This window comes from Elephas maximus, chromosome 25 (genome assembly GCF_024166365.1).
Source record: "Elephas maximus indicus isolate mEleMax1 chromosome 25, mEleMax1 primary haplotype, whole genome shotgun sequence".
NCBI lineage: Eukaryota > Metazoa > Chordata > Mammalia > Proboscidea > Elephantidae > Elephas > Elephas maximus.
Window position 1 is genome coordinate 68,248,850 of NC_064843.1, and position 14,352 is coordinate 68,263,201.

At 43.3% G+C, this 14,352-nt stretch overlaps 1 protein-coding gene across 1 annotated transcript in view; it reads left to right on the plus strand.

The window, feature by feature from the left end:
* Nucleotides 1-14,352, plus strand: part of PYGB (glycogen phosphorylase B) — a 114,612-nt gene that overhangs the window by 89,789 nt on the left and 10,471 nt on the right. The window contains exon 15 of the mRNA XM_049869357.1: nucleotides 14,078-14,136. Within this exon, the coding sequence (XP_049725314.1) occupies nucleotides 14,078-14,136 (59 nt within the window). The remainder of the gene's footprint in view (nucleotides 1-14,077; nucleotides 14,137-14,352) is intronic.

A 14,352-nucleotide genomic window follows, 5' to 3' on the forward strand; every position in this document is an offset into this window, starting at 1 on the left:
AGTCAAAACAGCCTGGTACTGGTACAAAAATGGATACATAGACCAATGGAACAGAATTGAGAATCCAGACATAAATCCATCCACATATGAGCAGCTGATATTTGATGGAAGGCCGAAAGTCAGTTAAATGGGGAAAAGACAGGCTCTTTAACAAATGGTGCTGGCATAACTTGATATCCATCTGCAAAAAAAATGGAACAAAACCCGTACCTCACACCATGCACAAAAACTAACTCAAAATGGATCAAGGTAGTAAATATAAAATCTAAAATGATAAAGATGATGGAAGAGAAAATAGGGACAACTCTACGAGCTGTAATACATGGCATAAACAGTATACAAAACATTAATAACAATGCACAAACACCAGAAGAGAAAGTAGGTAACTGGGAGCTCCTAAAAATCAAACACCTGTGCTCATCCAAAGACACCACCAGAGGAGTAAAAGATTACCTACAGACTGGGATTAAGTTTTTAGCTGTGACGTTTCCTGTCAGTGTCTGATGTCTAAAATCTACATGATTCTGCAAAAACACAACAACAAAAAGACAAATAACTCAGTTAAAAAATGGGCAAAGGATATGAACAGGCACTTCACTAAAGAAGACATTCAGGTGGCTAACAGGTACATGAGGAAATGCTCACGATCATTAGCCATTGGAGAAATGCAAAGCAGCACTATAGTGAGTTCCCATCTCACTCCAACAAGGCTGGCATTAATCCAAAATAATAAATGTTGGAGAGGTTGTGGAGAGACTGGAACACTTCTACGCTGCTGGCGGGAATGTAAAATCGTAAAACCACTTTGGAAATCAATTTGGTGCTTCCTTAAAAAGCTAGAAGTGGAGCTACGATACCATACAGCAATTCCAATCCTTGGAATGTATCTTAGAGAATTAAGAGCTTTTACACAAACAGATGTATGCACACCTGTGTGCATTGCAGCACTGTTTACAACAGCAAAAAGATGGAAGCAACCAAGCTGTCCATCAGCAGATAAATGGATAAATTATGTTATATTCACAGAATGGAATACTACACATACAAAAAGAACAGTGATGAATCCATGAAACATTTCATGACATGGAGGAATCTGGAAGGCATTATGCTGAGTGAAATTAGTTGCAAAAGAAGAAATATTTTATGAGTCCACTATTATAAGAACTCAAGAAACAGTTTAAACAGAGAAGAAAATATTCTTCGATGGTTAAGTGAGTGGGGAGAGAGGGAGGGAGAAGGGTATTCACTAGTTAGATAGACAAGAACTATTTTAGGTGAAGGGAAAGGCAACACACAATACAAGAGAGGTCAGCACAACTGGACTAAACCAAAAGCAAGGAAGTTTCCTGAATAAACAGAACACTTCGAAGGCCATCGTAGCAGTGCTAGGGGTTTTGGGACCATGGTTTCAGGAGACATCTAAGTCAATTGGCATAATAAAATATACTAAGAAAACATTCTGCATCCCACTTTGGAGAGTGGCATCTGGGGTTTTAAACCCTAGCAAGCGGCCATCTAAGATGCATCAATTGGTCTCAACCCACCTAGAGTAAAGAAGGATGAAGAACACCAAAGATACAAGGTAGTTATGAGCCCAAGAGGCAGAAAGGACTATGTAAACCTGAGACCAGAAGAACTAGATGTTACCCGGCTATAACCGATGACTGCTCTGACAGAAACACAACAGAGAACCTCTGAGTGAGCAGGACAGCAGGGGATTCCGGCCTCAAGCTCATGTAAAAAGGCCAGACTTAATGGTCTGACTGAGACTAGAAAGACCCCAGAGGTCATGGTCCCCAGACCTTCTATTGGCCCAAGACAGGAACCATTCCCAAAGCCAACTCTTCAGTCAGGGATTGGACTGGACTATAAGGTAGAAAATGATACTGGTGAGGAGTGAGCTTCTTTGGTGAAGTCCCCACATGAGACTATGTGGGCAGCTCCTGTTTGGATGGGAGATGAGAAGACAGAGGGGGGACAAAAGCTGGCTGAATGGACACGGAAATACAGGGTGGAGAGAAGGAGAGTGCTGTCTCATTAGGAGGAGAGCAAGTAGGAGTATATAGCAAGGTGTATATAAATTTTTGTATGAGAGTCCGGCTTGATTTGTAAACTTTCCCTTCAAGCACAGTAAAAATTAAAAAAAAAAAAAAAAAACCCAACTTTTGGTTTTGTTGATTCTTTATATTGTTTTTCTATCCTCCATTTCACTTATTTCTACTCTGATCTTTATTGTTTCCTTTCTTCTGGTGGCTGTGTGCTCCTTTCTGTTTGTTTAAGTTGTGTAGTTAATGTTCTGATTTTGTCCCCTCTTTTTTGATGTGTGCTTCTATTGCTATAAGTTGACCTCTCTGCACCGACTGCCTTAGCTGTGTTCCAACATTTTTCATATGAAATGTTTTCATTCTCATTTGATTCTAGGAATTATTTGATTTCATCTCTGATTTCTTCTATTACCCAGTGGTTTTTAAGCAGGGTGTTATTCAGTTTCCATGGAATTGTTTTTTTTTTTTATTCGCTCTTCCTGTTGTTAATTTCTACTTTGACGGGTTTGTGGTCAGTGAAGATGCCTTGTATTATCTCAGTATTTCGGATTTTGTTGAGGGTTGCTCTGTGGCCTAAGATGTAGTCTATTCTGGAGAACGTTCCATGTGCACTGGAAAAGAATATGCACTTTGCAGCTGTTGGGTAGAGTGTTCTCTGTATGTGTATGAGGTCAAGTTGGCTGATTGTGCCCTTTAGCTCTTCTGTATCTTTGTTGAGTTTCTTTCTAGGTGTTCTGTCCTTCACCGAGAGCGCTATGTTGATGTTTCCTGCTATTGTGGAACTGTCAGTTTCTCTTTTCAGTCCTGTTAGAGTTTGTTTTATTATTTTGGAATGCTGTTATTGGGTGCATAGATGTTTATTATGGTTAAGTATTCATGATGGATTGTCCCTTTAATCGTTATATAGTGCCCTTGTTTGTCTTTTATGGTGGATTTTGTTTTCAAGTCTCTTTTATCGCAGATTGGTGTTTCCACTCCTATTTTGGTAGTTATTTCTTGATACATTTTTTTCCATCTTTAGATTTTTAGTAAATTTACATCTTTGTTTCTAAGGTGTATCTCTTGTAGACAGCATATTGATGGATCCTATTTTTTATCCATTCTACCACTGTCTCTTTTTGGGTGCATTTAGGCCATTTACATTCAGTGTAATTATTGATAGGTGTGAGTTTATTGCTGTCATTTTGTAGTACTTTTTTTTGTGGTCCTGACATTTTCTTTTTTTCCTGTTACTGTCCTGTGGCGAATTCCTTTTGTTTGTGGATTTCTTTTTCATTTGTTTTATTTCTGTAGATTTTTTTTTTTAATTGAGACTTTATATTTTTCTTCATTATTTTGATGAGTAGGTTTTTTAACTTTCTTTGTGGTTACCTTGAAATTTACTGTATTCTTCGTAGGTTTGAACCAGTGTATTATTACTTGGTATTGCCTTGCCTTCCTTTTCATTATACTTCACCATTTATCCCCTCTTTTGTTGTTCTGATGCTGTTGTCATTTACAGATTACCCTCTCTCTGTTACCCATTGTATTTCTTTTGGTTTTGGATAGTCTTTGAGAGTTCACTTCCTAGGTTGGTATCTGGCTGGTACAATCTTGCATCCTATATTCAGGTTGTGGTCTGATGTTTGTTCTCAGACTGAAGGATTTCCTTTAATAATTCTTGTTAGTTTGGTTTGGTTTTTATTCCCTTAATTTTGGTTTATCTGGAGATGTCCTAATTTCACCATCATATCTGAACGTGAGTTTTGTAGGATATATTATTCTTGGTTGGCAATTTTTTTCTTTCAAAGTTTGATATATGTCATCCCATTGCCTTCTTGCCCACCTGGTTTCTGCTGAATAATCAGAGCTTAGTCTTATTGTTTCTCTTTGGTATGTGACTTTGTTTTTCTTGAACTGTTCGCAGGATTTTTTCTTTGTCTTTCGTTTTAGTGAATGTCATTAGGATATGCCTTGGTGATTTATTTTTGGAATCTTTCCTATATGGGGTTCTTTGAGTTTCTTGGATAGTGAGCTTTTCATCTTTCATGATATTAGGGAAGTTTTCTGTCAGTAATTCTTAAGTGATCCTCTCTGTGTTTTCCGTTTTGTCCCCCTATTCTGGAACTGTGATCACTTGCAAGTTTTTGCTTCTGATTGCATCCCACGTGATTCTCAGGGTTTCAGTTTTCTTCATTCTTTTTTTTTCCTCAGACTTGTAGCCAAGTGTTTGTCGTCAATTTCACTGATCCTGTCTTCCATCATTTCAAACCTGTTCCTTAGCCCTTCTTTGACACTGTTCATTTCTGAAATCTTGTTTATCTTTTGGATTTCCAATTGCTTCTGAATGATTTGTAGTTGTGAATTTATTCCAGCATTTTGTTCCTGTATTATTTTCCTGAATTCTCCCATTTTTCGGTCTGTAGTTTCCATGAATTTGTCTGTCTTTTCCCTGAATTTGTCTATTTCTGCTTCATTTTTGTCTGCTTTTTGCTTCAACTCTTGGTAGCTCTGAATATTAGAGATTTGAATCCCCTCTCAGGTAGTTCTAGTGCCTTTTCTTCTACTGAAAAGTCATTTGGTGTTTTATTTTGGAAGCCTACCGGAACCATCTTGTCCTGTGTTTTTTTTAATGTGTTTTGATACTGTCTGCTGTCTTCGGGACATTCAGTAGTTATTTTCTTCGTATATCAATTGTAGATCTGTTTGTTTTGTCCTTCCATTTTATATTTGGTTATGTTTGAGCAGGCGGGCTATCCATTCTTTTTTGTTTACACGTCTTTGGTCACGAAATTTTTTACCTTTTTTTTGAGTGGGCAGGGCCAGTTGCTCAGCTGTGGTGCTTCAGGGCAGGTTCAGCTGAAGGGAAGGGGCTAGGATGGGTCATTTGTGGCATGTCCTAGAGCCAAGAGGGCGAGTTAGGTATCAGTGCAGGAAAGGTTCCGGTAGGCTGTGCCTGTGCTGCTCAGGAGTGTGATGTTCAGCACATGGTGCAGGTAGGCAGGAAGGAGGGGAAGGTTGTGATGTGTGGAGCTGGTATGGGAAAGAGGAGAGAGGGGAGAGAGAAACAGGAGCCAAAAACAAACAAAAGAGTGCTAAGGGAGCTTGCCATTGGAGTAGAGAAATGAGAAACCAAGAAATGGAGAAAAAACTAGATAAAAATTTGGAATTAAAAAAAATAATAAAAGCTCCCAGGGGTCTCACGGGTGTGGCTGCAAAGACCAGGAAAGTGGCTCCCAGACTGCACAGTGTAGCCTGGCTAGAGGGGGTATAGATGTCACACAACACCAGGTATTCAGGAGACAGGAAAAGAAGGTAAATATAGAGAGATGAGAACTGGGAAATGAAGAGGACAGAAAGGAAAAAAGAAAGGGAGAAAAAAAAGAAATGCCACCAGGGATCTCACTTACGAAGTTGTTTAGTTTCAGGGAGTGGCTCCTAAGCCGTGCAGTACAGCCTGGCTAGAAGGGGCTCTCAAGCTGCTAAAAGAGAAAGAAAACAAACAAATAAACAAAATAGAACAAAGCAAAGCAAAAAAAAAAAAAAAAGGCCCCAGGGATCCCACCGGCATATTGTCACGGGCCTGGGGAGTGGTTCCCCAGTGGAGTAGGGCTTCACAGCCTTTCAAGAGGAAGCAAAGATGGCACACAGAGCCAGGTGTTCAAGAGAAAGGAGGTAGAGATGCTGGGAGGCACGGAAGAAACCAAAAGAAATGGAAAAACCAACACTAGCAACAGAAAGATGGCACTTATGGAGACGGCCGGTGTGGGCATGGTCAATCCAAGTGGCCTGGGATGAAGCAGATGCCTCCAGTCCAAGAGACTGTGGGTGGTGGGAAGAAAAGGAGGCCTGGGGTGGGGGGTGAAGGATGGGGGTTAGGAAAGCGTATATCACTGATTACAGGGTGCTGTGTTTCCTGCTGGGAACATCATGAAGCTGCTTTCCTGTACTCCTTGTCTGCCAGTCTCCAGTGTGGGTGGGGCAAATCCAAGCAGCATGGACGCTACGCTTCCTGGCCAGCCAAGCCACAGCTGTCAGCCAGGAAGGGTGGAGGTAGAACAGCGGGGAGAGGGTGGGGAGTGGGAAACCGTGTGTCACTCGTTACCAGGCGCTCTGTCTCCTGCTGGGAGCTCCATGAAGCTGCTTACCTGTGCTCCCTGCCTGTCAATCTCCAACAAGAGTCGAAGATGGCAAGTCCGTGCTGCGTTAGCTGATAGACATCTCTGTGCATTATCTTCCTTGCTCTCTGTTCTCTGTTAGTTTCTTACTCCATTCAGTGTTTGGCTGAGTTCCTATCTCTTCATTAGACACTTCGGGTTCCAGGAATGACGTTTGTCTCTGTTTCACTTAGTTTTTCGGATCTTTGCTGTGGGGGGACGGCATGGTGCTTTTGTCTATGGTGTCATGTTTGCTAGAAGTCCTTTGTACTGTCAGTTCTTGATCATGTGCTGCCTCCTGAAATGATATGCTGTTGATTGTGCTAAATACTTCAGATTTGGGGAAAATTCAAGCCTCAAGTTGCAATATTGAAGGATTCTATGAGGAAAATATTAAATGAGGCAGAAAGCTTCAAAAGGAGATGGAAGGAGTATACAGAATTGGTTAGTGTTCAGTCATTTCAAGAGGCAGCATATATGATCAAGAACCGATGGTACTGAAGGAAGAAGTCCAAGCTGCACTGAAGGCATTGGTGAAAGACAAGGCTACAGGAATGGACAGAGTACCAATTGAGATGTTTCAACAGATGCAGCACTGGAAGTGCTCACTCGTCTATGCCAAGAAATTTGGAGAGCTACCTGGCGAACAAACTGAAGAGATCCATATGCATGCCCATTCCAAAGAAAGGTGGTCCAACAGAATGTGGAAATTAACAAAGAATATCATTAATATCACACCTAAGTAAAATTTTGCTAAAGATAATTCAAAAATGATTGCAGAAGGACAGTGACAGGGAACTGCCAGAAATTCAAGCCAGATTGAGAAGAGGACATGGAACAAGGGATCTCATTGATATCAGATGGATCTTGGCCAAAAGCAGAGAATACCGAAAAATGTTTGCCTGTGTTTTATTGACTATGCAGAGGCATTCAGCTGTGGAGATCATAACAAATTATAGGTAAGATTGCGAAGAGTGGGAATTCCAGAACACACAATTGTGCTCATATGGAACCTATGCATAGACCAAGAGGCGGTTGTTCAAATGGACCAAGGGTATACTGTGTGGCTTAAAGTCAGGAATGTCACGTGTCAGGGTTGTATGCTTTCACCATACCTATTTAATCTGTATGCTGGGCAAATAATCCAAGAAGCTGGAATGAAGACGAATGTGACATCAGGATTGGAGAAAGACTCATTAACAACCTGCGATATGCAGATGACACAACCTCGCTTGCAGAAAGTGAAGAGGACTTGAAGCACTTACTGATGAAGATGAAAGACTACAGCCTTCAGTATACATTGCACCTCAACATAAAGAAAACAAAAATTCTTTTGTAACTGGACCAAGAAGCAACATCATGATAAACAGAGATAATATTGAAGTTGTCAAGGATTTCATTTTACTTGGATCCATAATCAATGCCCATGGAAGCAGTAGTTTACAAGTCAAAGGACATACTGCATTGGGCAAATGTGCTGCAAAAGACCATTTTAAAGTGTTAAAAAGCAAAGATGTCACTTTGAGCACTAAGGTACGCCTAACCCAAGTCATGGTATTTTCAGTCACCTCATGTATATGTGAAAGCTGGAGAATGGATGAGGAAGACTGAAGAATTGATGCATTTGAATTATAGTGTTGGTGAAGAATATTCTGTGGACTGCCAAAAGAATGAATGGATCTGTCTTGGGAGGAAGTACAGGCAGATTATTCCTTAGAAGAGAGGATGGGGAGACTTCCTCTCACATACTTTGAACATGTTATCAGGAGGTACCAGTCCCTGAAGATGGACATCATGCCTGGTAAAGTAGCTGGTCAGCAGTGAAAAAGAGGAAGACCGTCCACGAGATGGACTAACACAGTGACTGCAACAGTGGGCTCAGACATAGTAAGGATTCTGAGGATGGTGCGGAATCAGGCAGTGTTTTTGTTCTGTTGTACATAGGGTTGCTATGAGTCAGAACTGACTCAACGGAACCTAACAACAATAACAAGGCTTGTCCAGGTGCAAGAACCTGGCCCCTCTGAGACATGATGTAATACGGTAGGTGCAGTCCTTCCGGAGTGCTCCTGACGCTGAGCCTCAGCAAGGTGACATGAGGCAGCAGAACGTGAGCTCCTCTCCCCCATCCTCTTGGATGGTGGGGCAGCACAGCCGCTCAGTGATGAGTGTGCCCCCCACCCTGGAACAGCACCTGCATAGTCACCTAGCAGTAGCTAATGTTATGCAACGCAAACCTTCTGTTTTGTTTTCCTTGGCATGGTTTTCTTTTGCAGGCGTAAGGTCTGCATTTTTCTCCGTCATTTTCCTCTATAATGTGCCAGTTCCCCTGCCTGAACAATTCTGTTGGTTCTCCATGTATGAGCAACAGTAAAAGTAGCTCACAACCCCTTTCCTCCACTCCACCACCCACTTTTAGCCAACAGTGTCATCATCTTTTAGCGTTTACCTTCGTACTTTTCAATGTTTATGTATCTACCTAATCTGTTAGCTTTTTTTTAAAATTTTTTTATTGTACTTTACATGAAGGTTAAAAGAACAAACTGGTTTCTCATTAAACAGTTAATACATATATTGTTGTGATATTGGTTACCAACCCAGTGCCATGGTCAGTTAGTCTCCCCTTCTTGACCTTGGGTTCCCTTACCAGCTTTCCTGTCCCCTCCTGCCTTCTCATTCTTGCCCCTGGGCTGGTGTGCCCATTTAGTATCATTTTGTTTTATGGGCCTGTCTAACCTTTGGCTGAAGGGTGAGCCTCAGGAGTGACTTCATTACTGAGTGAAAAGGTGTCCAGGGGCCATACCCTTGGGGTTTCTCCTGTCTTTCAGACCAGTAAGTCTGGTCTTTTTTTGTGAGTTAGAATTTTGTTCTGCATTTTTTTCAAGCTCTGTCTAGGACCCTCTATTGTGATCCCTGTTAGTCAGTGGTAGCCGGGCACCATCTAGCTGTACTGGATTCAGTCTAGCAGAGGCTGTGGTAGTTCTGGTCCGTTAGTCCTTTGGATTAATCTTTCCCTTGTGTCTTTGGTTTTCTTTGTTTTCCCTTGCTCCAGATGGGGCGGGACCAGTGGAGTATGTTAGATGCCGTTTCACAAGCTTTTAAGACCCCATATACTACTCAGCAGTGCAGAATGTAGAACATTTTCTTTATAAACGACGTTATGCCAATTGAGCTAGATGTTCCCTGAGTAACTTTTTAAAAAAAATTTTATCATGGTAAAAAATACAAATATCATAAGATTTGCCAATTCAACAATTTTTTTGCATTTTTTCAACAATTCCTACATGCATAATTCAGTGACATTGATTACATTCATTGTGCTATACAGCCATTAACCACTGTCCTTTTCCAAATTATTCCACCACCCTTAACAGATCTCAGTGTCCCCCTAAACAGTGACTCCCCCTCTCCGTTTCCCACTCACCCATGGAAACCACTTATAAACTGTCATCTCTATGTATTTGTTGTAGATATTTTAAGTGAGATCACATAGCATTTGTCCTTTTGTAAGTCACTTATTACACTCAGCATAATGTTTTCAAGTTTCATCTATGTCATAGCGTGTTTCAGGGCTTCGTTTCCCTTTATGGCTGAGTAATACTCCATTGTGTATATACCACATTTTGTTTATCCATTCCGATGGACTCTTGGCACCTTTTAGCTATCATGAAAAGTGTACAGGTTTCTATTTGTGTTCTTGTCTTCACTTCTTTGGGGTATGTATCTAGGATTGGGATTCTGGATCATGGTAGTTTTGTGTTCAACTTTTTGAGGATCTCCCAAACTGTCCTCCACAGGTGGCTGCACCATTTGACATTCCCGTCAGCAGTGGATGAGCGCTCTAGTCTCTCCACATCCTCGCCAATTGTTATTCTCCATTTTGTTAATCATGGCCACTGTAATGGGGGTGAGGTGGCATCTTAGTATGGTTTTGATTTGTGTCTCCTTAATGACTATGTATCGCTTTAGAAACCGTGGTGGCATAGTGGTTGAGAGCTACAGCTGCCAGTCAAAAAGTCAGCAGTTCAGGTCCACCAGGTGCTCCTTGGAAACCCTGTGGGGTAGCTGTACTCTGTCCTATATGGTTGCTATGAGTCAGAATCGACTTGACGGCAACAGATTTGTTTTTTTTTTTTTTAATGACTAATGAGGAGCACTGGTGGTGCAGTGGTTAAGAGCTCAGCTGCTAACCAAAAGGTGCGCAGTTCAAATCCACTGGCCTCTCCTGGGAAACCCTGTGGGGCAGTTCTGCTCTGTCCTGTTGGGTCACTTTGAGTTGGAATTGACTTGATAGCAGTGGGTTTGATTTGGTTTTTATCAATGACTAATGAGGGAGCTTGGGTGGTACAAGCAGTTTGCGACCAGCTGCTAACCTAAAGTTTGGCTGTTCTAACTCACCCAGCAGCTCCATGGAAGAAAGGCCTGGTCAACTGCTTCCGTAAAGATTTACAGCCAAGGAAACCCTATGGAACAGTTGTACTGTATATACACAGGGTTGCCATGAGCCAGGGATGGACTCAACAACAGCAGCAATGACTAATGAGGTCCCTGAGTGGCACAGAACATTTGTGCTTGACTATTAACCTAAAGGTTGGTGGTTCAAACCCACCCAGTAGTGCTGTAGAAGAAAGGCCTGGTGACCTGCTTCCATAAAGATTATACCCAGAACCCTATGGAGCAGATCTACCCTGTACACGTGGGGTTGGTATGAGTTGGAATCAACTCAATGGCAATGGGTTTGGGGTTTTTTTTCCTTAATGACTGATGACACTGAGCATCTTTTCATGTGTTTGCTGGCCATTTGTATATCCTCTTTGGTGAAGTTTCTAATCAAGTCCTTTCCTCATTTTTTGGTTGGGTTGCTTATCCTTTTGTTGTACAGTTGTAGGAGCTCTTTATTTTGGATATTAAACTCTTACCAGATATATGTTTCTCCCAATCTGTAGGTTATTGCTTTAGTTTGTTGATGATGATGTATTAGCTTTTTTTTTTAATATATATATATATTTTATTATGTTTTCAGTGAAGTTTTACACAGCAGTTTAGGTTCCCATTCAACAATTTCTACACAAGTTGTTCAGTGACACTGGTTACATTCTTCACGATGTATGCACGTTCTCATTATTTCCGTTCTGGTTGTACTGTTCATAGTGATGTTAGCTTTTAATGATACCCTGTGATTCCCGGCCATTCAGATAAGGCAGTCAACAAACGTGTTCTAACTTCCACCAGTCTTCCTCCTTGCCGTGTGTGTGTGTGTGTGTGTGTGTTGGGTGGGTGGGCGTGAATGTGTGCTTGTACACAAACAGTCCTCCATCGTTGGAGCACATGACGTTTACACCCCGCCCCGCCTCCCTATTCCTGTCTTTATTTTGGTCTATCGGCAGACACATCTGCTCCGTCCTCACCACTGTCCTTTTGTCAAGGCCTTCCCACCCACCACTTTTGGCTGGAGTCTGTCCTTTAGAACACAATGGCTTGTGTGACCAGTGTTCCCCGAGGTCTTGCTTGTTCATAATAGTCTGTAGCCTTTAAACATGGAGGACAATTTCAAGGCTAATTATTAAATTCTTAACTTCACTTTCTTTCCTTGAGTATTGCCTCAGCCATCTAGCGCTTCTACAACAGAAATACCACAAGTGAATGGCTTTAATAAACAAAAAAGTTTATTCTCTCCAAGTCTAGGAGGCTAGAAGTCCAAATTCAGGGTGCCACCTCCAAGGGAAGGCTTTCTCTCTCTGTTGGCTTGGGGGACAGTTCCTTGTCATCGATCTTCTCCTCGTCTAGGAGCTTCTCAGCACAGGGACCCCGGGTACAAAGGTGGTATGAGGTCCCCATCTCTCTCTGCTTGCTTCTCTCTTTTATATCTTAGAAGAGATTGGCTCAAGACACGGTCCAGTCTTGCAGTTGAGTCCTGCCTCATTAACATGACTGCCACTAATCACATTTCATCATCACAGAGCTAGGATTTACAACACATGGGAAAATGACATCAAATGACAAAATGGTGGATAGTCACACAATACTGGGAATCATGGCCTAGCCAAGTTGACAGATATTTTGGGGGATACAGTGCAATCCATGACAGTGTCTTTTAGGTGTTGCTCCACTGTCTAAGGATGGGATGTTGGCATGGAGAAGTCTGGCACGGTCTAATTATCTCTTGTACTGCTGCCTGTCCTGGGTCTCCTAACTGTCTTGGTGTTGGCCATTATGGGTCAGTTGCCCTGATACTCAGGTTGCTCTTTGAATGTGTTGATTGATATCTTGTATTATTTCAAGAAGGCTTTCCTGAAGTATGTTTTAAAGTGTTTGGTCCCCTTGTTTTGGTTTTCTCCTTCTGGGGCTCCAGCTGGTGCGTGATTGATTTTCTTTACCTTCTTGTCTGTTGATTTCTGTCTTTCCTGTCCTGTGTGTCTCTTGCTGCATGTTCTGGGTCTCTTCCTTGCTTGGTTCTATAATCAGGCCGTGGGTCTGTGCAACAGCTCTTCCTTCTTCTGTCCTGTGCTCTGCCAAGTCCTTCTGTCCCAGGCTCCTTGGCCCTCTTGCCTGAGGGCTGAGTCCTGGCCCTGTTGTCTTCTGCAGGTCTGTGGTCAGGTTCTACTTCTCATTGTCTGTATTGAAGCTGTGTGCCCTTACTTTTGTTGTTCGTGTTGTTCGGAGTGAGTTGGATTGCATTGGACTGTGAGTAGATCATTCCTGGGGGGTAGGAGAAGCCCCAGGGAGGCTTCCAAGTTTCACAGCTCTCCTGTTGCAATATCAAAGCAACATCTCCTCAAAAAGTGGGCCCTCTCTGGCCACATTCCCTCCATCTCTCCAAGGCTGGCCTGGTACAAGAGGCTCCCTCCCCATTCCCGCCTTCTGTTTGTTGGTCACTGGGGCTCCTTCCACACCACCCCCGCCTCCAGCCCTCCAGCTGCTGCCAGCACCCACTCCCAGGAAGACAGGAGACCCCTGAACCCCGTGCTGCCAGCAGCCCCTCTGCCCCTTGACCTGGTAGGACTTACAAAGTAGTAGGAGCTTGCATACTTTTTCTCTTAACTCGTTTTATACAATATAGTTTGTATTTTTATTTTTTCCTGTTCTTCTTGTTGTTCTGTGTGATTTCCAGACGTGGGAAAGTTCAAATTAAGGGACAGCCATGTTCCTATTCTAAACCAGAAGTTGGATGTTAGAAACAAGACTCTGTTGTCTGTGTTGTCTGTGGCCTGGTGGCCTGGCTCCTTGGTGAGCAAGCCAGCCAGGGCTGACTCACCCACCTTTTGTTTAGCCCCCACCCCAAAAATCTGAAAATCGCAGACCTGGCGAGGACGACCTCTGTTTGGGGAAGTTGAGGCAGGCCCACCATGCTTGCGGGGCCCTGAGTCCCCCTGTGGTGGGAGTCCCCAGGCCCTGATGGGGAGTGTGGGGAGTCAGGGGCTTCTGATTCAGGTTCTAAGGGAGAGTGTGAAGGAGTTAGGGGCTTGCCTAGCCCCATTAGCACATCTGAAGGTCATCCCTGTCTCTTCCTGTCCTCAGAGCAACATACATAAAGTACAGTTTAACTCACGAGCGCTGCCTTATTCCAGGGTATTGAGTAATGGTGTTCACACCCAAAAGTCAGGCTGCAGTGCTTCCTGTGAGACTGTGTGAGGATGGCATTTGCTGAGGGCAGCGGCACAAGGAGTCTTGGAGCCGTCGGCAGGTCCAGGCCCACCTGGAAGAAGCACGGTCAGGGTGGGCAGTCTGTCACACATGTGGACCTGCCGCCCACTGCTTCTCTAGGTCTTGATCTCAGGGCCTTCGGGCACTGGTGTGTGGTGTTCAGCCACCGCAGTGGGTGGACACCTGGAGTTTCCTGCCCAGGGCATTGGTGTGGGTAGTCTTGGTGCCTCACTGGATCTCCTTTGTCTGCAGGAATAAGGAAAGACCCAACAAAGTCCTTTGTGCCCAGGACTGTCATGATCGGGGGAAAGGTGAGTGATTTCCTGTGGCCCTCATTTCTGAGATTGGCCTAAACCACCACCCACCCTTTGGTGGGTGACCTGCGAGCTTCTTGGTGGGTCAGCAGAACTGGGAACCAGTGGCCCAGTGGGCAGGATGCTGAGGACAGCTGTGCCTGGCGGGCAGCACCCAGCCCAGAGAGCAGAACACTGACGGAGCTGTGCATGGTGGGTAGCACCCAGCCCATG